A 27,528-nucleotide genomic window follows, 5' to 3' on the forward strand; every position below is an offset into this window, starting at 1 on the left:
AGTTTTGGATATCTGCAAGGACAGAGAGCCCTCAAAATCTCCAAGCACCTTCATTCATTGTTTCACAATGGCAAAGAATTTTCTCCTAATAACTATTTGAAATGTCTTTCTCTGCTATTTATGCCACTGTTTTTCATGGGTTCACTGTTAATCTTTGAAAAGCCTGTCTTTACACCTTCTCTTTTATGATCCCTCAGGCAGCTGAGGACAGCCACATGATATTCTCAGCACTCTAAAGCAAGAAATCCAATCTAAACAAATCTAGCTCTTCACTTCTTCCTCTTACGGCCTTTATTTGGGTGGCCTCACCATGAAACAGCCTCCACTGAAGCACTCTGGGGTTTCATTATATTTTCACATTTTTTCTTTTACTAGACACACTACTCGAGTACTTGCATGTAAGTTTCCCAAGCAGCAAACAAGGGACTGCATGATGTTCACTAATATAATATTTCATTTTCACCTTGGTTTAATTCACAAATCAGAAAACATTTTTAGTAAGTAAGTACATAAAAGAATACTTTGAGACTGTTTTTCCAAAACCTGTTACAAAAAGATTCATATAAAGTTAATAAAACAAAAATGTATTTCTTAGAACACTAATTTGTCTGTTGGGAGACTATTCAGTGTAGCTCAGGGTGTGCTTTTTATAGGAGCACAGTGCACCTACAATACCAACTCAATGCCATTTCATGCTGCAGTTCATGGCTCTGTGGAATCTCACTACATGCTAACTTACCATTAAACAATTCAAAAGCAAAATTTACTAATATACGTATTTATTGAATAAAGTACAAACTTAATGACTTTTATGTTCTGGGCTATTTTCTTGTGCAGTACATAATCAAATGCTCTGGTGGTTACTAATGTCACTAAAGGACCCAGTATATCTAAGTTTTATTAATTTGAAAATCTCACTCTGTGTTGTCAAACATGGTCAGTCTTCTAGCTCATTGACTTGTAATCAAACTTGTCACAAGAAACAAAATCATTTGCATTCCAGGGCATGATATTTCAGGGTGAGAGCACAGGATAGTGAACGGAACTAAAACGTAACACATTAAACCAGCATTATTGGCAACACCTAACACTGTGTAAAGACATCCTTATTACTTTCTCCACAGTCATGCCTGACACAGTGAATAACCTTGTTCTACTTTTCATTGTGAGGATTAACAGAACTAATGCACAAGGCAGGAATCTTGTGGAAATGATCTATGATTATTTTTAGGAACTTGGGGACTTGCTACGTACCTATGGTAACTCTTCAAAGAAACATTTAAAAGCTGCATTGATGCTGCTGAACAGACTAGGCTCAGAATAACTACAAACTACTGCAGTTTATTATTGCTACTTCCCCACTACCACATTTTCTTTCCCATTGCCAATAAGTCTGTCTCATCTAATTCCTGCATCTTGTCCTTTTGGCATCATTCAGGTTTAGAATTGATAATACACGACATGTTAAATCTTTAATAAGACCTGTTCTGTTAAAAAAAATATATAATCAGCAGGGCAAAGATAGGTTAATTCATACTGAGAACAGGTGAGGGCCTGGGGGACGACAATGCAAATCTACAAGTCCGCATAGTTCTACATTAAAAATCCCACCTTTCAAACATTTTTTGGTAAAGAGAAGAACCCTGTTGCTTTAAAATTAAATAATAGAAGATATGTTATTTAAAACAAACCGATAATTTTTCAATTAGCCATTCCACGAAACTAATGACATAAGAACAAATAATCTTGTAATTCAGATGTGAAGTGAAAATCACCTATCACTTTCAGGATTTGCAGTTATGTCAATGTCTGTCCCTCTGCCCTGTTAATGGGATATAACTGGAAACACTGACAGGTTCAGGCTTGTGACGTTCCTCACAGCAAAGGTTGTCATCTCTTTTTTGTCAATACAACCAGGCATCTCACAAACACTGCTACCCAGGCATAAGTTGTGTAACACAAATATTATGCACCAATTTTTCCATGAGGTTCTAGCTCTTACATTCAAGACAATGTATCAAGAAATCAACTTCTGTACGCAGATTTTCCACTGATGAAATACTGATTTAATTTCTAAGAAAGCTGCTTCAAGTATTAGTTATCTACTTTCAGCTTGAATTAATAAATCTCACTGTGCCTTTTACATGCAAAACTGAAGATTTCTCCAGCTGCTTGGAAATAGTTCCTAGATCTCTGTCTCAAGTGCTCATTTCATCCTTTCTGATTAAATTAAACAAATAGTTAATTTCACCAGTGCAAGGCATGCTGGTTAACTGGATGTCATTCAGGTAACTCCCATTATTATTTCTCAATTTTACAAAGTCTTTCCTGAAATACAGACATCTGATTGTGATAAAGAACTTCAGCAATAGCCTCATCAATGTGATTTGCAGAAGTAATATTGCCTCATTTAACCTTTCTTGTATTTTTCTCCTTAGGCAACTTTCCCAAAAAAAAACTGAAAAAGACATTCCATCAGCATAAATTAATTCTACCAACACTCACATACCTCACGTAGCTGTTCCACAAGCTCTCTTTCTTCTCTCATCTGCTCCATTTTCCTTCGAATTGTGAACTGTGGGTCTATTGATTCCAAATTTCTTTGTGGTCTTAAGAACACTGTGATTTTTAAAAAGAGAGATTTTAGTTTAAGAACAAACACTTTATTTATTTATGTCTAAATTAAGCAAAATCCTTAGGCATTGCCTCCAGCAAAAACAGTTAGAAAATTTTTTTGTCCTCCGGAGTACAGAAAAATCTTATCTTGGATTACAATTATGAATAGCTGCTTTTGGGATATTGCTCTGGACAGTGTCCTGAGGCAGCAATGGTGCAGATAATTTATCATCCAAATCCTAATCTGAACGGGCAAGTTTTGTCAGATGATTAAGCACCAGCAGTGTCCCTTAGAGACACTGATCTCTACCATGCTTTGTATTTAACATGGCAGGAGACACCTCTTACTCTTAAGTACAACTCTCTCTGAACAAGATGCTGAATTGCATAAAAAGCTGTGACAAGCCTCCTACAAAGAACAAAATGCTTACTAGATAAGGTTATACTAAAAAATTAAAAAACAAAAACAAACCCACCAAACAAAGACAAATGTAGGAAGACTCAGCCATTCAGTAAGTGCCTACACTAAAAAGTCATATTGCAAACATAGCATAGCACACACCCTTGGCAGTTCTCCTTCCTACCAGTCCTCTCAACTCTATCACTGCCCACAATACAGTTCCTTGAAATCATTACATGACGTTTCTGCAAATATGCATCTCTACCCTTCCATTTCTGTGAGCAGTGACTGCTTTGAAAGGGTCAGAAGAACACGAAGATGTACAGCCAAATGCAACTGTCCCTGTTTGTGACTGTTCCCCACCTCACACAAGTGTAGTCACAAGGAATCTCACCCAACTGCGTGCAGGTTCACCTGTATGCAGGGTGTTTAAGTAATGAGATGATTGATCTAAGTCACTTCTCTAGCCAAAGGGACAGACAGACAGCACCTATGGCACTTCAGCCAAAAGGCAGAGCTCTTTCCCCTAGCTACTATAAACAGCTTAAGGCAACAAACTCCTTGTATATCTTTAGGCTATTCATCTTAGGCATCAAGACAGAATAAACCATGGCCAGTTACCAAACTTGCTTCCTTCCACTACTTGACCCATACAGTCCTGATTTAACTTTTCTCAGTGAACTGAAATTTGCTGCATTGCTGTAATTTCAGTAAAATCAGTAATTTCTGGAATGCCATATTAACGCATTCTTCATGCTGACATGCCACACAATGCATGAGAGCAGCAGAGCCACACCTTCAGATAGATGCAAAGGGCTCACAGTTTTACTGATATTTAATCTTCTGCTTTGTAGAAGGCAAACTCAACATTTGGAATTGAATTCTAAATCCAAAGTAGGGGGTAAGAACAGATCCAAGCTTCCTAATATTTTGTAAAAAGGTAACATGTGACTATGACTGCACATGCCCAAAAACACAGAAGCTGTTAGAATACTGATATATGGTGAAAAATACATAAAATGTTATTTATAAATTGTATCATTTAAGATGGCTACAACAACAACAAAAAAATTCCTAAGTTTTTCAAGAGCAGAAACTCTTATCAACTTCTATTAGCTTCTATTAACTCCAGAACTGTACTGTATTAAAATTTCTGCATTAGCAGAAATAATTTACTGCAATAATTTACTGGAGGCTGTTTCTAAATTCTTCAGAGGTGAAATAAAAATTTCCTATCACATTAATTAAAAATAGTAGCTGCAATTACTAAGATTTTCTAGTTCATTGTACAAGTCTAATAATTGAGCTTTGCTGCCTCTCACAGATAAATACCTAGATAAAAATCCTTCTTGAAGAGTACAGCATGGTTTAAATGGTACTTAAAAGCCACTGCAGCTTTATGAGCAGTAGCAACATTCCAAATAATTATCTACACAAACAGTTGTACAGAATTATGTTCAATTTTCATAGAATTAGAGTATCATTATGGTCTTCATTCAGTTTGGCCCCAGCTATCTTTTTTTAGGCCTTTGTGATGTCAAAGTTCCAAGATTTACTTCCTTCCAATTTCAGATTACAAATGTACCTTACCTACAATTAGAAGCTTTTCAATAAAATAATTATTAAAAAACAGAAATAAAACCTTGACACTCTAAAGCATTAACTATAAAAGTTTTAGTTATGTACTGAATTTTTTTAGAAGTGTTTCCACAGAGGAAGTTTTGGCAGTCATAAGTGTTGCTTGCTTTTCAGCATTACACACAACCTCCAGCAAGGGGAGCCCATAACTCACACACACCTGAATGTATATTTTTCACTCTTTCAAATAATCACTTTCTGCTTTTTGAATCCATGCTCAAGCCAGGTTATTAAGTAGTACTTGTTCCAAAAATTTTTTTAAAAAGTATTTTGCACAAGTGTCAACAAGTTAGATGAGTAATAGTTAATAACATAGTTAATAACATACTCAACATACCACTGTCAAGGACAAACTTCCTGGCAAAAATTTTCATTTCTGCACTGAATTTCAGTGCACATTTCTGCACTATTAATTGTACATATGGGAATTCAGTGTACTGAGTACTTAAGTGTGACAATATCATCCTTCAGGCAAACAAAAAAATTATTTAACCTGACTCTAAATATAACAGATAAAACCAAGATTGGACTATGACAGGCAGAGCTGAAGTAAGGCCAAAAGTTCATAGTTACTTTTCTCTTTGATTGACCTATTCAGTCTAAATTTAAGTAAGAGAAATGCAATAGCCCCAGTTAAAAAAATATGCAGCTGTTCTGCTATAGCACTCCAAGACAAATGCTAACATTTCCATTTGGCTTTAGATTTGAGTGACGGGAGGCTTCTATCATTTCCTAATGCACAAGCTAGTCTGTGCCCCTCCTTTCATTCAGAAGATTAAAACACTAAAAAATACATGTGAACACAGATAAAATTCTGCACTAATAGAAGAAGCACCTGTAGGTTTCTCTGTTACACTATTCATCAGTGAAATGTTAACTTAGCTTCAGACCATTGTCAACTAAATTCAGCTTTTTCAAGTTACCAATATCAGAATTCTTATATTCCAAGCTCACTTCCCTTATGGAGCTGATTCCTTACATATGCTATTCTTTATGGTTTCATAATCAAGAACATTGAGGCAAATAGGAAATACTCTCAAGTAAAGAACTGAACTAAGAACGAAACGCCCTCTTGTAAAGAGGCTTCAGTCCTGAAATCTTGGGTGGTACAAATGTGACTTCCAGAGTGGCACCTGAATAGTCAGAGAGGAAATTTTCCTTAACTGTAAGCTAAATGTTTGCATTTATCATTCAATATTTGTGATCTTGGTTTCAATCTGATGCTTTTGAAAGTTTCACAACCTTTTAATATCTAAACATCTTTCTACTTCAGGGCAAAACGTGGCCCATTTGCACATTGGTTCTGTGCCTCAGTGTATTACAACAACAAAACCCTGGAGAAAAATAAAACAAAAGCAGCAGTAACAAAAGTCCACTAATGTAACTGACCTTCACTGTGAACAGCTTATTAACAGTTTCTATTGGACAGAAATCACTATCTTTGCTTAGCTGATTGTTTCAGCTTTGTTTCTTTATGGATTCTTCTATTATGCTAGTTATGCACCTGCACCAATAAATGCAGATCAAACCAGAATATTTTAATTGTTAAGTAACTTTAAAAAAATATTAAATAAAAAATGCAGAAGAGAGAGCAGCAAGATTAACTGCTGTTTGAGTACAACTTTTACAACTCTTGAAAATACAGCAAGTAAATAAACCCACACTGAAAATAGTTCTTGGAATTGATATCATGGGAAAAGTTGTTTGGCCAGAGTAGAAAAGAGTGAAGCTTCACTGACTTTTGACACTACATCTTCCAGAGCAAATTAAAGTGCATCCTCTGAGGAATTTAGTCTTATAAATATCCCCTGGAGAGTATTGTCTTTTGTCCTTAGCCACGTGGGGCATTCACCACATACTCATGTTTCTGAAAACAAGTAAAGTAAATTATATATGGAACACCTACCATTGTCACTGTCTCCTTCAGATGGGATACTGTAGCTAAAGTTGTCCCATGTTTGTGCCTGTGTAAGTGTGTTGAAGGAGATAGGAGGAAAACTGAGGGATGGGTCTGCTGGAGAGGAGTGATAACCAGTCCAACCATGGTGGTAATAAGGACCAGAGTGGGGATAAAAGTGGGCAGCAGCATTTCATATATGGCATTAGGATTGTATGGTAATGGCAAAGATGTAATTCAAAGGTGATTAATACAAAATGCATAAATTTTGAGAAAAGAATGAAAGATGGTGCAGAATAAAAAGAACGAAGAGTTAAATGTTAGTACTTGCAAATCATACATAATATGTGCAGTTAAGGCTGTTAAGCTTAGCAAGATCACTGTAACCATAGCACTTCATACAACTTGTTACAACCAAGTTTTAAGAAAAAGTACCCATAGATTTTACCTTATAGCCTGATAAAAACCTTTACTCTGAGTCAGAAGGTAAATATACCAGCTGTGAAGTTTCAAGAAGGAAACTACCACAAATCAGGATTTTTATATATTTGTGTAACTACGTAATAAGAACACTGCCCACAAAGACAAAGAAAATTTACACATCCATATGAAAATATTATTACATTACAATTTCCCAGCTGATTTTGGAAGTAGCAACTACACTATCACTTGGATATCACTTCTCATTTTGTTGAAGAATGTTCAATAAGTACCACAGATATTCTCCTTTCATTTTAATTCACTTACTAATAAATGAAGTGCTACCTTTTTTTCTTGCTAACTCCCCCCGCAATAAATTCAAAGCTACCATGGGTCCACCATGCTATGTAAGTACTTATCCTCCACAACTTTTAGAGAGGCTTCCCAGGGACAAGAATAGGCATAGAATACCCCCTAAAGGCTGATCCTAAGTTTGCACAACAAGCTTTGGCAAACTTGCACCACAGTCTTCTAACAAACACAGCATCTTTAATTATTTGACCGAGGTCCCTGAAGTACACAAAACTGTACATTTCCACAGAAGCTGCAACAGTCTGCAGACTATTCATCACATGACAGTAAAAGCATGTCATGCCTACAGTTCATCACCACTCATTAACTCATTATAGAGCTAAACTGGGGCAGCAATACAGCTCCTGTTCTCCCTATCCATTCTGCCTCCTCTTCTTTAACTAGTTAGAACAACATCTCTTACTGATCCTCAGATCCTTCAGCAGAAATTATTTTCCTTTCTCACCATGTCTACTCTGCACTTCTGTCTCTTATCTCAATTGTGGCAAGGATTTCTGCCCAAGCTTTCCACAAACCCCCATTCTACACTGTTTCAGAACTGGATACTGACAACAGCCTTAAAATATCTCCTTCCTGAATCTCTTCAGCATATCATCCATCCTTTCAAAGCTTCACACTGGTTTCCTATTTTCTGACAGGGATTTAAATCTCTTTTCTGCCTTTCACAGTGATGTTGCTCCTTAGTGAACTCTTTCTGTATGTGATCACAGTGTTCCTTATCACTTCCACAAAAAAAAAATTCACTCATTTATTGTTTCTCTGCATGTATCTTCACATTTATCTACTGAATCCTACGCGCAAGCAACATTCATGTTCCTCAGAGCAAACTAGAGGCTATAAATTACCTCTGCTCTAAATGCTAAACCATAAAGACAAATCAATTAAAGATTGCTGTCTAGATCTAAAAGCCACTAAAACCACTCAAATATTAGAAGAAAGTCCAAAGCAAAATTTCAGTAAGCACAGAAAGTCCCTCTTTTCTAACATTCCCAACTAATATTCAGAAGGAATTTATTCCTGTAGGATTTCTCCTTTCCACAGTTTTAGAATCTGTATTAACATGACAATAATTCAGACTGTGTCATATAAAATTTCACCTTAAACTTCTTTTCAGAGTTCCACAGCTCTCTCTCTTTAGAATTTCCCAAGGTTGGGTCACTGGTTCTGGCTATTTTGACACCAGCTGAACTTCAGAGTCAGCACAACTTAAACTCTGAGTCAACACTAGCTAACAGTACACAGATTTATGACAAAAAGTAAACAGTCTGACTGTGGTAGCAATTGGGATTCTCAACTATTTTCCAAAGTACACAGATAAATGCAGTTAGGGAAGAAAACAAATATCCAGAGACAGAAAGACAGTAATGAGTACTCAAATGAGAGAAAAAATACGGTCAAGTTTCATTGATCATTTTATGTTCCAACTAACTTGAAACAGAAGCATGTCAAGCATAGATACCAACATTGTGCTTCAAGTTCTTTACAAGTCACCCAGACTGAAGGCACTAGATTCACAAGTAGTGCCATGCTACGTGAACAGTTACAATGGAACAACATCTCACTTCAGAATACAAAGTAGAAATGGCACAACACAAAGGAAAAACAGCTCTTGACTGCAAGATGTATAAGAAGCTATTCTAATGTCTGCTTCAAGCCAGACTTGAAGGTCTGGCATATTAAAGATAACACAAGACCTTGGCAACTCTCAATTTCAACAATTAGCACCACTTTGAACATTTTTATCAATTCATGGATGAAGGAGGGAGAATTTAAATTTATTTGCTATTTTGAGTGATTCCTTTTCAGAGAGCTAATGCACTTCCCAAGAGGAGAACTACAGCTCTAAAATAATTGTTTCTGTTCAATGGGATTTTTTTAAGGTTTTCAAAATTAATATGAATTTGAAAAGTCCATACTCTCTGAAAATATTTAAAATACAGAAGGAAATAATCTGAAAAATTAAAAAATCCTTTTTACATTCAACGTAAACTTCTGACCCTTGGAAAAAATCTTTCACGAAATGTAAACACATTCATTACCTTTCAAAATATTTTCTATGGGTACTTTGGGTTCTGTCAGCCATCAGATATGAATTTCCCCAATGTTTTGCCTAGCTTAAAAATGAAAGTATAAAACGACCTTCAGTCCTGAACACATATCAGTATGTATTAACACAAAAGTTTAAGCCACTGTGGTTTGTTCTCTGGAAGCACTTATATTTGTGTGTGTACTTCAAAAAACTGGAATCTTTACCACAAGTCTAGAACAGTTTACTTTCACCTTTCCAAGAGACATAAACCATTATAAAATTATGAGGAAGATGGAAAGTCAAATAGAAAGCAACATCCATTTTAAATAGATGAAAATAAACACAGAGAAAATAAACTCTCAAATTTCAGAAAAAATACTGTTGCATATATTTTCATTGAAAATTTGCCACTATTTTTTCCACTGAGCATGGTGGACACATTTTAGTCGGAACACTCCAATGTCCTTTTAATGTTGCACTTGGATTTAAGAGATTTATAGAGCCAATTAATTCAAATGGAAGCTCTAACAAAGTTAAACGGCTAGAAGTCATTAGAACTATTTGACTTCATTAGAGCTTACATTTCCAGTAAGTTTTAGCATTTCCCTGAAGGCCATTAAGAACTGAAATGAAAAAAGCCTATTAAAATACACTACAAACTAAGCTGAACAAGCTTCCTGGGTCACAGAAATGCTGGACCTCTTCAGTAGCTCAGGTCTACGACAATAAAGCAGTATATAATTAACAAGTACAAATTCCAACCAGTGGTAGAATGGTTCAAATGCACAAAACTTGTACAAAGTTTTAAAGGAAATATAATGAAGAAACTACAGACCTGCCAAGCAAACCAGCTTTAAAAAGAAAAACATGTAGGCTTCACAAACATGCCAGTATTCTCTGACATGTATTACTTCCATCTGTAAGTATTTCTTACGTGTTAGCAAAACAGCAGAAGATGAAACAATATGCTGTTTTACTATGCCTTTGCAAGGTTTCATTTTGCTACATGGTGCTACATAGCTAATATACTGTATTTTTATCTGAAACCGGATATAAAGTTTTACTATTGCCAAGTTCCCCTATCTTACAGGGTATAAATTTAAGGTAAGATGACTGAAGCTAGAAATGCTCAGGTGAGAAACTGTGCAGTAATGGGTCTATCTTAGTGCCTGTAGTACCTCATATGGAAAAGAAAATAAATTCACACTATCAAGTTTAACACAACCATAACGTGGCCAAAAGACACACCACTATTGGCATGCTCAAAGATTTTAGAATATATGAACTTCAATTAGTACAGTGCAGAAAATCAGCATGTTCTAACCAATTGACTTTGGTATTCAAAGAGACTATACACAGCTGCAATAAATAAAAAAGGGATGAAGTGTAGGACTTGTGCACATCTGGTCTTGAATCATGGGATTTGGGAGATTTTGTTGCAAACATTGCAGTCCAGTCTTTCTAGAAATTCTCTCAAAAAAAGAGTCACTAGGCTATTTCACCTGGACCTACTCTAGTCATTAAGTATAAGAAACTCAGGCACAGTATGCCAAGATTCAAAAGTGCATGTTAAACTAACACTTGAACAAGAAGTCACAGTCTTGCATATTCTTCCACAAAGCAACTTCCAATCCCCAGCAGATTTCATTGTGGGCTCAGAACACAGCCCACACCCTGTGAAAGCAGCAACATGGCCTGGGCTCATTTGGTTTTTTCTCCTGACAGTGATATTGCAATATGACTACTGGACTATGCAATATTACTCAATGTTTTATTTTCAACAGATCCTGAAAGGACCCATTTGCTCATCATTTAACATACATTTTAAATTTATGTAGAAATATCAACATTTCTAAATCATCAGGAACAAGACAGACTAAGTTTAACATTCCAACCACCAAATAAATGCAGTTTAACAGATCTATCTAAATATATATCACAACTACATGAGAAACTTGAAGTATATTCCTTCATAAAAACAGCTTTCTAATACTTAAAAAAAAAACCAAACCAAACAAAAACCAACTAAATCTATGGGTACAATTTCATAAATATTTTCACAATGTTTCACCAGCAGTTTCACAAACTGCTACCATTGTTACCAAGTATTTTGTTATGGAAACTACAAGCTTGTATGGGTTTACCATCACTTGATTAAAAGCATTTGTGGTGAATGAGAGAAACCAGAACTATGGTCTTAGCACGCTGAAACACACTGAAAACCTACAGCCACTCATTAGAGGTGATATGGCATGACTTAATATGGATACCTCCACACAGAGAAGACAAAAATGGAATTAAATCGTGTTGCTAATCCAGTTTTTAAAGGAAGCTCTTATCCAAGCCCTCAAATACATCTCTAAGTTCGGGAGGTTTTTTGTTGTTACTTAATTTCAGTTTGCTTGTTTTCAAATAAACTGCTGCTTCTTAAAAGACTGGTGGTTATGTAGCTACAGTGCATTGCAAATTCATTGAACTCAGTTGCTGGCTGAAGTAAAGATGTAACCTTTCCATAATGCTTCATCTTTACTCAAGCCTAACTACTGACAGACTCAATGAAGTGAAAAATTTTAAGAGCAACACAAATGTTTTCCAATATAGCCTATTTATTCACATGTATTACTGAACAAAATCTAAACTGTATCACCACATGCCAATCAAGCAAACAATCTTATTTCAATTAGTATGTCAGCACAGATGATAAATATGCATATGTATATAAAATATGTGTAGTTATACCCAAACACATTTTTAATATACATATAACTTTAAAAACCATCCAATTTACTAGTAATGGATGAAAATTGATCCATATATAATGTGCCAAATAAATAGCTCTTACATTCAAAACTAGAGAACCTTAAAATGTTCTAAGCTTCTTCTAACTGTATGGAAAATGTTACATTGCTTACTTCTTAAGGGGGAGAAATAGAGATATCTAATCATAACAGAGATGTAAAAAACCCCAAACCAGTACACACAAACTGGTTTCTCACATTACCTGATCGTGGCTTCAGGCCAAAAGGGATTGTGGTGTTTGTAGTAGGAGATATTGCTGGACTCTTATCCTTATTCTGCTTAATTCGAGAACATACAGAGTTAGAATAACACCCAGAATATATCTCAGCATATCTGACCATGCAAAATGCAAAAATTAACATTACTGCATGTTATAACTATTCCCATAACCTGATCACAATATAATCCCAAATCTATCATAATCTCCCCTTTTTATTGCACCCTATTTCTCTGTTAGAAAAGATGGGTTTCTGACAAAAGACAGCAAGATATTCCCCCTAGTTATAAATAAGCACAGTTATTTATCAGTTTTCTCCCATGTCATCACTTGGTTAAATCAAGCATACATTTTGTGGCAGAGTACATTTTAAAAAGCAAAGCAAAGGCATGTTTTTTCCTTAGACATGTTCGTTTCTTTCACAAAATTAACTACTATTCTGCGTGGTACTTTCCATTCAACACCGAATTTCTGCATTAAAAACAAAAAAAGAGGAAATTAGGCTTATGCCTCAGAGCAGGATCTCCCTTGACCCTGAACTAGGCTAAGAGTTGCAGCAGGAAGAATGGAGCAGCACCATACCACCAACGGCAACACAGAAAGAGTCCTATGACCAAACCCCATAATGGGAATCCCACTTAAAAAGTGATTCCACTGGGAGCTGGGAACTACAGAATTCCCATCACCAAGACTGGTGGCTGGGTGCTCACAAACTTGCAATATGCTTATGCCCAATACAATATAGAGAGAGAAGGCTTATTTCTGCACAAAAAAGAAAAAAAGGTAAATAATCTCCATAAGGAGCTCCATATGGTTTTTGCCTATTTGATCTTCCAAAGAGATGTACACTAGAAAGCTACAGAATCAATAAAATTAGATTCCTCTCTGAAAACTAATCAAGGACATGACAAAACTGTCCAAAAAGAAACTGCACTGAAATCAACAGAAAATCTTGTTGAACAAGGAAGAATTAAAATAACAAAAACAACCTGTGTCTGAACAGAGAAAATGTGAAAAAATTAAATGTTTTATACTAAACTGCATAACTCTGAAACAAACTGATCAGAAAGCATATCTTTATACCCTAGTAAATCTCTGAGATGACAAGATTAAACCACATGCCAAGCAAACCACATATTAGTTTCTGATGCAAATCTCAGTCATCAGGTATGTTTCATTTAGTATATGAAACATTCATATAAAATATAAAAGAGACAAACAAATGACATCTTACCTCATTGTGAGAGGTTTGACCACTTGTGTTCCAAACAATTAGATCATTCTGCATGTTTGGAAAGTAAAAAAAAAGAAAAGACAAAAAACATTTCAGAACCTATATTAGTGATACACTGCAATGGGAAATTTTACTAATTATAGTCAGATACACATTAACACTTAATTTTGTTTCACTGAAATGAATAATTTGCATGAAATTATAAATACTTATATTGCTAGCTGAAGAACTTTTTTAAAAAGTATGGGGAAATGATTCACACAGATTTGTCATTAATTTTTTGCTTCAATACTAAGGGATTTTAAGTGCATTTATAAGATTTTAATGTTTGTTGGTTAAAATGCAGCATATTTCTTTTAATTAAACTATCACAAAGGTTTTCATTTGCAAATACAGACTTCCAAAATAGATTTGAAGAGAGAGGTATTCTGTAAACAATTACATTTATAATTACAACATAACATACCTTTTGTTACCACGTCTGTTACAGTTACATAGGAAACATGCACCACATTGATAAATATGAAACAAAATCATTAATTCAGCAGTGATCATAACTCAGCAGAAAGAAAACTGGCCTAAGCAAATTATAATTCAGTCCAAAACAACTTTCCTAGGGTCAATATTTTTTAATTGTCAAAACATGGAAACACAAGAGAGCACTTGGAACATTAGGTCCCAACATTCACAGAGCTTTATCACAGCAGTATTTGATATTATGAAATAATGAATATTTGAAAAGCATCAAGATAAAGGAAAAAAAAACTATTTCCAGATAGAACAGACTGCCAATAAGGTATTGCCAATATAGACAGCATCTTAAGGTACTGCCAATATAGACAGCATCTTCTGTAATTTTATTCTCACCATCTCCTTATTTAAGGTTTTTTTTGTAGCTCTTCATTTCTGGATCATTACGACATACAAATCTTAAAATATTTTTGAAACTTTAAAAATTATCATCTCAACCTATATACAGTCTGTTTGCAATATTAAATACAATAAAAAAACTGCTGTTAACATAAACTTAGAAAACTACAAAAGAATATTTGGGGTAAGGGGAGAAAAGGAGTCAGATACTTCATTTTCTTGAAGATCTAACATTGAGACGCCATTTTTTCCAGGGGAATTAAACCCCTGCAACTCCTATGCTTTTACTGGATATATTTATTATATAAGTTCTTTCCAAAGCGATGGGTCTTAATCAACTTTCGATTTACAGCCAAACCTTGAGATTCATGGTAAGGCAAAAAAAAGCCCAATCTCCACACTGGGCCTAAAGCCATTATCTCCACACACAAATTGACAGAATGCAACTATCCATTCCAAATGTTTCCACATTTATTGCATCAGGACACTTCCATACCTGGCTCAATGACCATTTTTCACCCTGTTCACAAGGTCTTGCTTCAGGCTTTGCTTTCTCCATAATCAACTCCCTCCTCCTCTGGAATTCCAGCTCCTCTTCAGCAATTTCTCTCTGTAAGATAAATAACTCTTCTGTCTGTACTACTGGAAATAGATTTTTTTTTCTTTTGGCATTGCATTACCTTGAAGTATTTATTACAAATACTGTGATGAAAAGCAGACTTAGAAAAGCAAGTAGATACTATGTAAGTGCTGTTCCAGCACTAACAGGTGGACAGTGTAAATCTAAACCAACTACCTCATAAAAAGCATCATTTCACCAGACAGGATACAGAACAAATAATAAGCAACATATATCACACTGTAAAACTCAAACCCCATACTTTAACTATACTCTCTGTAACTATAGTGACAGTACTCTGGAACACCAATAATTTTTATTTTACAAATTTTTTTGGGGTTATTCTTAATGAATATACTGTTTTCCTACACCAAAAGGTGGAGATTTGGTGTGGGGAGGAGTCTAATGGTAGCTGATGATGCATAGCTGAGCTGACCTACAGGGAGACAGGGTAGGGAAACTAAAATGAAAAAATAACAGATAAACACAGAAAAACTTTATATATACTGAAACCAGACACACACAGAGACAAAAACAAACAAACTAACCCCAGATAAATTCCATAGATATGTTAAAGAAGAATTAGCTTTGCCCTTCAGCCTACTTATTTTTTACCTTCCCTACTTGGCAGATTACCAACTGATGAAATTGTGGGCTCATTTTCTGTCTTCCCCCCCCAGAATATTTTGCAATTATACACTCATTTAACATACCTGACCAAGAGAAGACATGTCCATGAGTATTTGACCACTATGCATAAAGACAAAGGCAAATATGTAATTCATTGTGTAGCAACTTAACATGATGCATTTAACAATTTTATTTTTTTTTTAAAGAAGGTATATAAACACACTTCACTGTAGACTCATGAAATTCTAAAACTGTTGCTGGTTCTGTGGGATACAGATTCACAGCACTGCTCTCTCAAATATCCATGCTTAATCTGCAAGGTTTGAAATAAAAACATTGGACTGGGCTATAACTTTGGCAACCGTTATGTTCAATATTTAATTCAAAACAAATATATACATGAAATACTTTTATAGTTATAATTTTTACCAGTTCAGTGTCACCTCTTAAGAGCTTTTGGAAATGCCCTGATGCTTCAGTTCAGTCTGAAGCATCATTTATGGTTTCATTTGCAAAGTACCACCCTGAGCAATGGCTTCTATTAAAACAAAAGGACCTGTTTATTACAAAAAACCATGCTGTTATCAAGAAGCCTGCAGATTTCTGTATCTAACCTCTAGAACTCAGCATTCAAATTGAAGCCACAGCTCTGCCTAGATAGTTCCACTTAATTTACAGTGGCGGAAAAAAAAGCAGTAAAACAGAAAATGGAAGAAAGCAGGAAATATAGGAAAGCAAATATAGAAATACAATGCAAACATCAAAAATATTGAAAAAGGTTGAATTTGAAATCTCTTCCCAGAAACAAAATGCTGTCTATGTGTAATAGGGTAGGCAAATTTAAATTCCACAGAACACTGGAAACAGTAACTGGAAAGCATTTAACAAGTTTAGTAATCACACCCACTAGCAAAAACAGCCTGAAAGAATTCCATCCAGTGCACATTAAGCATACCAGAATCACTAACTGCTCCAGCCCCTACAGTGTTTCCTCCTAAAGGGCTTTCAGTGTGAGATAAGGATTGTCCTGGATAGAGTCAGTTATTGCAACCAGGTTACCTTGACTAGACCACCAGAACTAAACAGATGCACAAAGGAAACTGGAAAAAATTACAACTGTTGACATGCTCTAGATTTAAGTTAAAAGCAAACACAAGCTTAGTGCACCTTAAAATAAGGAGCAACAAAAGCATTTACATTCCTTTCTGGACATAAAACCTCTTGAGTATGAGAAAAATAAATTCTCACACTGCTTTATATAAAAGCAAGTATAAAACAATATGCCATAAAATCCAGTAATTATAAAAAAAAAAAATTATGAGGAACCCATGGCTCAGAGGACTGAAAGTCTATGGCATTATTTGAAAAGTACTGGGTACTCAAATGTATCTTGCTGCTTAGGACTGGATGCTAATACACAGGAGATGTACATGAGATGTATATTCAAAATCCTATATGGTGCTCAGAAAATTAAATATAAATGCTCATATTATAAGGTTAGAAAAAGAAAGTGCAGCTACAAACCCCCCAACATGCTGTAAAAGAAACAGTAGAGAAATACAGACATACGTGACATGATTAGCGACTTCTAAAAGTAATTTTTGAAATCTACTGTAGCATTACTAATGAAAGTATATCTGTGTGTAAACAAAAAAACAGATTTTCTGTATTTTATTGGCTGTCTTGATTTGATAGAAGTACCTAAATATGTAGAAATATTAGGGCAATGTCTGGAAAAAAAAAAAAAAAAAAAAAGACAAAATTTATCAGGCTAACAACTAAAATATTTTTGCCAGTGTTTTTTCCAAAACAAACACTTTCCTTTTTTAACTACAACACTCTTCCAAGAAAGTAATAAGCCTCATAAGAGATGCAGAAGTAAAGGTACTAGGAAGCTGAAGGAACTAAAGAGATTTCCTAATTTTACATTTTATTAAACCAAAATATTTTTGATTCAAGTATTTAGTGTATGATTCAAACATTCAAGTATTCTTTACATGATGTAAAATAAAACCAGCTGTCTCTCTAGAAATACTAGCAGGAATCAATTTCTGTCCTAAAAGTACAAAAGCCTGCTAGGTGAAAAAGCAGTTCAAAATAGACATTTAAAGTAAAGAACAGTGTAGTCATAAAAGCAAGTAGCTATCAAGGGAGGAAAGAGAACCAAGCATACTTAAGGCTGAAGTGACAAGGAGGTTTCCAATCTTCAGAGAAATGAAGCTGCAAACCAGCTACTTCATAGAAGTAAGAATTAAAATGAGTTTTGAAATTAACTTAATTTCTGAAGATGATTACACTAAGAAAAGCAAGAGCAAGCATCCGGACAGACAGAGCGACAGGCACCACTATTATCATACTTTTCCAGGAGGGCAATCACTTGCTTTCTTTTAAATACTTATTCTTTCGTTCAGCCACAGATCCAGAGCCATTCTATGCAACTTTGGCCACTTAAAATGGGCATCTAAATTATAAAAACTTGTCTTCTGTAGTCAGGGGAAATACAAATAACGTTCTTTGCCTCTTCCTCCTTTGGATTTCAGAAAACTAAAGAAACTCCACCACTTATTTAGGCACCTCTTTTATGTGCTTCATTGAATTGGCATGAAGATGGGCCAGAAGCCCTTCTCATTCCAACAATATATACCAAGCATGAGTAAGAGGAAAATTTATAGTCCCTAAAAGAAACATGACAATCCTAGACAAAACTTTAGATAATCACAGTAGGGTACATGAGATGAATGGTTAAGGGGTGTCCTCAACTCTGGTTTCTTTTATACCTTCTTAATTTACTGGGAATCTTGTCTAGATACTCAAGAGAAAATTTGAGTTTCCTTCTTAACTACCTTGCACACACTGGTATGCTAACAAAGCACTTGGTAACTCCAGAGAGCTTTCAGCTGTCAGTTAAAAGAGAACTCTAATGTAATTCACAAAAAAATTAAAATACATTACATTATATTATTATACTACTATATATCAGCTACTGTAAGCATACCTGTTGGAATCTTGTAATAAATCTACAGCTTCTCTTAGTTGTTCTATCATTGCTATATCAATAGTTTGTTCTTCTGATAAATTTATTCTATAACAGAAAATAAAAACATTCAAAAAAAAAGGTACAATGGCAATTATCATGGGCAGTCTGAATTTCAGTGTGAGGTCCACCTTCCAACTGGCATGCAAACACTATAGGGGGAAAAACAGCCTCTCTGCACACTGAAAAAAACTCTCCAACACTTTGTCCTTAACAAAGCCCCCAGCCTAACACATACATACATAAATATGATGAAGTAAAACTTTTAGCATTCAATTAAACAGAATGACTTCTAAAGTTGAACATTTATTTACCAATATCTGACTCTTAAAGGCACTCATCCCATGTACTGTTTCAGCACGAAGAATAAATACAATGAGTTTTTTTAAGGGCCAGCTTGCTTTCTTTTGCTTTTCAACATTTATAGTTCTTTTTGGGGATTAGAAATATAACCTCCCATTAGTTCTGCCAATAAGGTTCTTTCAGAAAGTATTTATTCTTTCCTCCCTTCAGGTTTGGGTCTTTTTTTAATACCATATAGGACTACACTGTTCTGAGGAGCGACAACTTCACAGTACAGTCATGTTGAATTTCCTTTTCCTATGCACTTAGCAACTGATGTTTATTTTATCCACTCTGAAATTAATATCTATAAACTAAGGATTGCTTCAAGGTTAAAATTATGACAAGTAAGAAAAAGAATAAGATATGTTTTCTAATAAAACTGATTTTTAAAATGTACATTAAATTTAGATCTTGCAAGTTTTGATTATTTTTTCCAACAATGCCTTTAATAAACAACATATCTAAGTACCTAATTAAAAAAGACTGCATTCTACACAGATAAAAGGTATTGGGGAATACAAATTAATTAGTTGTAATATAACATCCACTCTATTTAGCAATAAAATGTAAAACACTGAGCACACACAATATGCAAGGCTATGTTATTGTCTTGCCTCCAAATCTACAGAATTATTAAACAGCAAAGTCATACCAGTCCCGGTCAAACTAATTAAAAGACATAGCTAATTATTAATAGATAAATAAAAAATACTCACATTTCGTCTGCTTGCCATTGCGTGTCCTCTTCTATTCTCAATAATTCATCACACTCTGCTGCTCTGCTCTGTAAGCAGACAAAAGCGATAATGAGAACTGAACTTTGCAATTAAGTAGGCAGATAAATTTTGCTTTCCGACTCAGCACTGACCTAATTTATGTAACATTTTAGGTTGGCTGGTTGAAGCAATCCAACACTTCTGCTCCATTCCTTACTCTACCTCCTTTTAAGATACTGATTACAAGATTTTCTGTTCAGAAGATTTTATTGAGGTCAACAGCCCTTACCCTCTCTTAACTGTGAAAAGAAAGTCAAGCAGCATAACAATTCTTTGTTCTATATCCCAGATTCCATTTGTGACTTTCTGGCATATAGAAACAATGCTTCAATTAAGCACGATCCCAGCTCTCCTTCTCCTTGCTCTCCTACTGCAGCCAGATTTGTTTACAAAGCAAGGAAATTCCAAACATGCAAACAGTGGCAATTACGTACTTCATGCATAATTATTAACAGGATTCCTATTTGACAATTTTGACAGCCATGAATAATTTCTTTTCTAAAAGGAACAAATTGGAACAAAAGTTGCATCCAGGAATTCATATCAGTCAGCCAGTTATTTTGGGTTCAATGTAGTCAAATTAGATCCCCCACACCTATAAACATGAAGTGCTACTTATTTGAAAACCTGAATCTCTTTTATGCTTCCACTTGGTGCTTTGCAACTTTCATTTCAGACAGGCAGGAGCACTGAGGTAGTTCAGCTGCCAGTAAAGACAAAGCTCTCTCAATGAATATGTATTTGTACTTCTAGAGAAGAAACAGGAGAAAACAGAGGCTTAACCTCTTTTGTGTCATGTGTTTGGCACATCAGTTGCATCATCCTGTACCAATAAATTATACCCAATTCTGCTGTATGTGACACTGAAGAGTGTACCAGCTTCTCTAACACTCTCCAATGATGGCCCATTTCCCAGTGACAGTCCCTAGCAGAATGAATAAACCATTCTTTTTCATCTTTCTTCACCTTACAGGAATCAAGACCATGATAGCTTCCTGTAACAAGGGTACATAACATAAGGCAACAAAAATGCAGCACTTATTCTAGAAGGTGATTTGATATAATTTGTCTTAAAGGATTTCTTAACTGCCACTATAATGTTTAAAAAATTGAGAAAATGTATTTTAATACCGTAACATTACTTCAAAACCTTAGCCACCACAGCTAGCACAAAGTCATGTCTCATTTCAGCAATGAAACAAACACAATAAATCACTCGATTCAAAATATAAAGCAAATAGCACAGAAAAAACCTGCCATTTTCCTTAAAGCCTTAAACATAGCTAAAGGATAACTCTCACATATCCTAAACAGAGTTCTGGGTAAATTGTCCTAGATCAATTGTAGTAATTTTAAACCTACCTGTCTATTTTTGCTTTCTGTATTTTTAAAACAATATCAGCTGCAGTCTCTTATTCTTTAAAATATTTGCTGCTTATCATTCCTGTTTACTCTGCACTTATGAAAGTAGCAGAAATATTTTCTCCCACTTAACACTGTCACAAACTTGCCTTAATGTAGGTCATAAATTCAGTAGTAAGAGTATCGTGTTCATCAAACTGGTTTCCTGTTTCTCGTGATTTATCACTGACAAACGTGTGAGAAGATCCTTGATGGAATTCCACTAGGAACAGCAATGGAAAAAAAAATTGAAGAATGATTTCAAAAATGAAGTTTAAATTCACATTAAAAACTTCAAACAGGTTAAGATCTTGTCATTGCAAGCAGGGATACCAATTCATTTCTAAGTTGTAATAAATCCATCCTCTGGCCATACACAGCTGTATATCAGAAGCACCAAAGCAGGCATTGAAGGAGCCAGTCTTGAACTACATCAAGTCTGTCTTGCCAGTAGCAATACAGGAACACAGCTGGAAAACTTTGCAGCATTTTAAGAAATTCAGATGTCTTAGGCAGTGACTTGCAAATGAATGTAATTTCAGAGTTACTATGCTGTAACAAACCAAACACCCAGCAAAATTATTTAGAGCCCGTCCCAATCTTTTGCCTACGTATACTATTTCCAAGGATATGATGCTATGATTTACCCTCTCCAGTTTGCTAATAAGCACTGTAGGATAAAATCCTGTAATCCCTCTCTTCATATTCTACCAAATTCTGGCAAGTTCTCCATGGAACTTCATTAAAGTGGGTAACACTGAGGATATGCCATCTCCTATTCATGTGGTTTCCATATGCAGCTTGCTGACTTCATTCTGCCATTTATCATTAGTATGTGCAGAACTTGGAGAACCATTGTTTATCAGTACGTGGTATAATTTAGAAAAAATAAGTTACTTTAAAAAAAATTGGATTAAGTTAGATCTCTCACAAAATACAAATAAATTTACTTGTTTCCAGAGGTGATGCTGACGGACTAAAAAAGCTTTATGCATAAACTAAGTCCAGCTATAGAAATAGACTCCCATATTGCACTTTGCTAAATTACTGAACATTGATTTTAGCTGAATGATAGTACGGCTCAAACCACCTTTAACTTTTCTTCCCCCAGTCAGAATCAGATCTTATTAATTCTTGAGACAAGGTGCAGCAAGTTTTTTGGAATTGATGTTGAAAATTACTAGACAAACTCAATTCAGTATAGTCAAGATTTTCTAAGTAACATACTTTTTCTCATTTTTACACAACTGCATATGCATGCCCAAAGCCTTCTGGGTAAGTAGGCAGGCATGGAATCAACAACAGAATTTCCCTGTATTTAACTTCCATGTTTTTTACATTCCAACCTTTTCTTGAGTTAGCATGGTGACCTGAATCATCCTTTATAATATGATCTTCTTCCACAATGTCTGACATTGGAACATTAAAGCTGATAGTATCTTCATCAGATGGCTAGAAAAAAATAAGAGAAACACTAGTCCCAGTTCAAACCAAGAATGATAAAAATGTACATGTTAACAAGATTGCTCACCAAAGAGCTGCAAATTAAGATGGAAGAGGATACCAGAGCATCTAACATGACCACATCCTTTTCTAAGATGTTGTAGTCACGCTGAATATATCCTCACATGAGGTTTGCCAAGTAGAACAACTCACATGTCCTCTTTTCCTGTCTTACTCATGGCACTAGTCCTCTCCTTGCACTGACACCACTGCACTGTGCTGCTCTCTGTGCTTCCCTGGGGCAGCTGAAAACTACAAGGGCCTCCTTGCAGTCACCAAAGTCTGCACAAACACTGAGCCTCAGATCACAGCCCTTTTCTCCCTTTCCTTCCATGACTCCTCTTCCCTACTTTACCATGCAGCTTCTGAACTGAATGCCTACAGCAAGCAAGATCAACATCAAGCAAGGCACCATCTTTAATTATGTTAACTGAGAGAGCTGAAAAAAAAAAAGCATAGACTCTCAAGTACTTTAGCTTTTTCTGACTTAAAAGCTCACCCATTTTTTCAGCTCTATAGGCTGGTACAACAAAACACTTGTATCTAACAAACATATCCTGTCTATGACTTCACAGATAGCAGCTGCTCAAGGAAGCACAGACGCAATTCAGCTCAAGACCACTATTGCTGTGTTTCTCTGCAGGGCCAGCAGTGACCTGCTCGAGTGGGACCTGCTCACATCCTCTCCTGAGGTGAGCGAGAACAAAACCACAGTTTGCAGAAGAGACCAAGTTTTTATTCCTGCTCCCCTGAGACAGAGAACTTACGACTACAACTTTGAACTCAGTCTCAGAACTTTGCAAATGTATATTCCAGAAAGTCCATGAGTGTTGCTCATTCTTTAAATGCTCTGTGTTTCTGTAACTTGCTACTCAGTGCATACATTTTCCACACATGTATTCTGTAATTATAACTGATATAATACAAACAGCACTCTGTTCCATATCCTTAAAAAATATTTAAGGAAATTATATTCCCCATTTTATCAGTTCAGACAACTGTAACGAAAAAGATCTGTTAATGAAATATGTTACATATAATCAGTTATTTAATTCTTGAAGCTAAAGTTTGTGATAAAGGATGGAGCAAATCCAACTTGATCTTAGAAACTCCATCAAAGATGCATGTGGTTATTCCTATTTTCCAAGAATACCTTGGACCCAAAACACATAAACACGGACAATGATGAATGTTCTTTCTGATGAATAAACTTCCTGTTATTAACGCTATGAATTCACTGGCTGTATTCTTCAGCTTAAGGAGAAAAAAATTAGGGAGAAAAAAGGGTGTTCAGGGGCTTCATAAAGCCTTTTCAAAATAAATTTTAACTTTTAAAATTAGCTTTTTTTCAAATGAAACTCCAACAGAAAATAAATGAGACTCCACGTACCCTAAGCACAAAAGTCTTTTAGATCTGAAGCAATAACAATCCAACAATTTTTAAAAATTAAAAATAAGATAGGTACAATATAAATTCACTCACACAATAAAGGTTACAGCGAAGTTCCTTCTCTTTCAGGCTGTATCTCATATGACATTTAAGTACTAAATTTGATTATTCTAGATCGAAGTTAATGCTGTGTTAATTTTTCAACTACCCTTTGAAAATAGTACAGTAAAATGTTCTCCACACTTTATTAGAAGTTCTGGATCCAAAACAGGTATAATATTTTTTCTTACCAGAGTAACACACACTTTGAGGAAAATATTTTGCAGTGTTGATATAAAAAAAGGAACAGACCATTCAATTTGAAAACAAATTCCTTTCAGGACCTACAGAATTCTGCAACTAATTTTCCAGGTGTTTCCTGCCACTATACTATGAAACAAAAACTATCCAAAGCAGCCTTGGATAATACAAAAGTATCACTCCTTCACAGGTGAAATACTGTATCCAAGTTCCTTCTTCCACAGTTTTATTTTTTATTGAGACAGCAAGAGAAGACAATAAACAAATCAGAATCAAAAATACCTAACATTATTCTAAGACAGAATTGAGATGATGCACTTTGAAAGATTCTTCACATATATTCCTGCTGGTACTAATGCATCATTCATACAGGTAAAAAGCACAGACACCATTCTAATTTCATTCAAATGAATTTTAACAAAAGGTAAAATAAGGCCAAATGAAGGGAGAAAAATAATCAAAATGCTGTATTTTTCCTAAAAGACGAGGTAAATGGTAGACTGCCTTAAGGCAGAAATTGCCTTCAAGTTGCAATGATCAATTTTACAGCAACGCTGCAAGATACCTTTCACTTGAAGTGCCCAGGATGGCTACAGCTGGGAAAACTGATGCTGTAGGGACCCTACAAAGTCCAAGAGACATATATAAACTGTTCATTTTATCAAATACTCCCTTTTCTGCGTATTCATCCAAAGTCAGTTAGTAAGCTTCCTAAAAACTACATTAGTGTTCAAACAAGTGATTCATTTATGTTATTTACACATGAAAAATGACATTGTAGTATTTTCTGTAAAATAATAGAAACTCAATAGCCACTACCCTCCACACTGAACAGTCATTTATATTCATAAAAAAACCTCCAGAATCATGCTTTAATGATTATGACTGATCATTTAATGTTTATCCAAAATTCAGTATGTAACTTTCTGACTGTATATTAACAACACATGTGAGCCTGTATTTGCATCATGGTAGTATTTTTTGCACAATTCCCATGTGTTACACAGGTATTAAAGGTCACATCAGAAGGCAAGTGAGTGGTAAATTTACTGCCAAATGCATTTGGGATTACTGATCTCAGCATCTATTTCTCCTTAAAAGTAGAGTAGCAGTCAGGTGGTGATAGAATGAGCAAATCGTTCTTATTTAAAAAAAGTTTTGTGCTATTAAGAATTTATTGCTTCATTGTTGGTAGCCCTCAAAATATTTTTTTGCAGTATTTCAATTGCTGCCTTTTGATTACAGGTAGCATGATCTATTTTCTAAAGGTGATATTTATAGCTAAAGAGGAAATCCTGGGATAAAAGTTTCATTAACAAGCCAACTGAGTTTCAGGAAGAGTAAGACCTGCAAAATGGTTTGTAAATGCCTCTGAACAGACAATGCTCTTACCAGCTAGAGGCAAACCATTAGACATTTGGCTAGAATTCATAACAGTACCACTTCATTTCCAACTACCATGAAACTTGCCCAAACACTTGGAAATTCACATGAGGTTTTTTAAATTACTATTGTATTTAAAAGACCAATCAGTGAGTAACTGGATTCATGTTCAATTTGCTTTTGAGTAACTACAAATTCAGTACCTAAGCTTGATTCTGCATATATTTGATTCAAAACAAAATCCCTTTTCCTCAAAGGAGGACAAAAACAACTAAAGAATCAATGTAAAACTATTTTAAGTAGCAAGAAGGTCATCCTTTTAATGTGAGGCCTTTCCCATTAAGTCAGACCACAAATCCCATTACTGTATATTTCAGAAAGATAATCATCACTGATTTATACTGCTAATTATTTACTTGTCATTATCTATTTAGTTCAACTCCACAGGTTTAGTGCCCAGTTCAGCTAGAGTACCTTGGGAAAACCTCTGTGAATCAGTTCTAACTGCTTAGGGCAACACTGGACCCACAAAGCTACCCTTTCTCTTTGCTCAGCCAGACAGCAAAGTTCAGGAAAAGATCTGAAGGTTTAGTTTCAGCTTTGCCTAGCTGCTAGAATATTTAAACACATCAAAATCTGCAAAGTTTCTGAAGTTTTTACACTACAGCAATGTCCCATAACCACATCACAGAACATATTGAGACTGGGCACTTTAAATTCCCTACAGGAAAGAGTAATCAGGCAAAGAGAAAAATATGTGAGAAGTCATCACCTTGTAACCTGTTACCATGTTTACTTTGCTGAAAACAGCAGACATGGATTCTGGTTTGTTTCTCGTTCTCTAGATTATGTAAACTGCCAGAAAACTGTAGAGGATTCACTATTGGTAAGTCTGTAACCATTTGGAAACAAGTATCTCATGCCCACTCCAGACAGTGCACTGACAAAACAAAACAAAACAAAACAAAAAAAAAAAAAAAAAAAAAAAACACCACAACAAAAAACCCACTATCTCCTTTTATCTTTTAAAATATGAGTGCTGGGAGAGGAGTTTGACACAAAATACAGGTAACTTACCTCTGTTGCTGACAAACGTTTATCACCATTATCACTACCAACACCTGAATCTGAATCCTTTTTACTTGGATAGATGTCATCAATGCTAGATGTGAATAAAAAAAAATTTAAAAAAATCAGTAATAAGCTATCATAGCATTTACATTCAAATTCTGTTCTGGTTTCACTTAACTCTGGGCAAATTTCAAACTATTCTTGATGGTAGAAGGTGAAATAGCCTAGTACAGTAAAACACCAAACATTTAATCTGGTGATGATAAAATAGATCAGACTGAATGGCTATTTAGCCTAAGGATTAACGAAGCAACAGAAATAATCTGCTACTAGCTTGCTTTTGTCTATACACTATGCAAAACTGCTTAGTTACTAGCTAAGCAGCACAAGATTGAAGCAATTTAGCCATGGGAGAAGAGACCAAAATAGTAAAACTCGAAGTGGAGTCAACTGATACAATTGCAACCACTGATCCATTAAAACAGAACTCATATCTCCCTCAGGCGTGAAATAATTATTAAACCAGAAACCCCCTTTGGGTGCCTTAAAATAGACCCTGGAATTTAGGTTTTTGAGAAAATTAC

At 35.1% G+C, this 27,528-nt stretch overlaps 1 protein-coding gene across 3 annotated transcripts in view; it reads right to left on the minus strand.

Annotated features, from left to right (window-relative positions):
• LRCH1 (leucine rich repeats and calponin homology domain containing 1) overlaps window positions 1–27,528 on the minus strand; it is a 113,577-nt gene that overhangs the window by 21,730 nt on the left and 64,319 nt on the right. The window contains exons 7-16 of one of the 3 annotated variants that reach the window (XM_059839035.1): window positions 26,951–27,035; window positions 22,644–22,749; window positions 21,408–21,520; window positions 19,837–19,904; window positions 18,737–18,823; window positions 15,825–15,861; window positions 14,989–15,102; window positions 13,623–13,670; window positions 12,374–12,449; window positions 2,510–2,619 (exon numbers count right to left, since the gene is read on the minus strand). In XM_059839035.1, coding sequence (XP_059695018.1) covers window positions 2,510–2,619; window positions 12,374–12,449; window positions 13,623–13,670; window positions 14,989–15,102; window positions 15,825–15,861; window positions 18,737–18,823; window positions 19,837–19,904; window positions 21,408–21,520; window positions 22,644–22,749; window positions 26,951–27,035 — 844 coding nt within the window. The remainder of the gene's footprint in view (window positions 1–2,509; window positions 2,620–12,373; window positions 12,450–13,622; window positions 13,671–14,988; window positions 15,103–15,824; window positions 15,862–18,736; window positions 18,824–19,836; window positions 19,905–21,407; window positions 21,521–22,643; window positions 22,750–26,950; window positions 27,036–27,528) is intronic. The other 2 variants (XM_059839036.1, XM_059839037.1) reach the window with 2 other exon arrangements.

The sequence above is a fragment of the Haemorhous mexicanus genome, chromosome 2, assembly GCF_027477595.1.
Source record: "Haemorhous mexicanus isolate bHaeMex1 chromosome 2, bHaeMex1.pri, whole genome shotgun sequence".
Lineage (NCBI taxonomy): Eukaryota > Metazoa > Chordata > Aves > Passeriformes > Fringillidae > Haemorhous > Haemorhous mexicanus.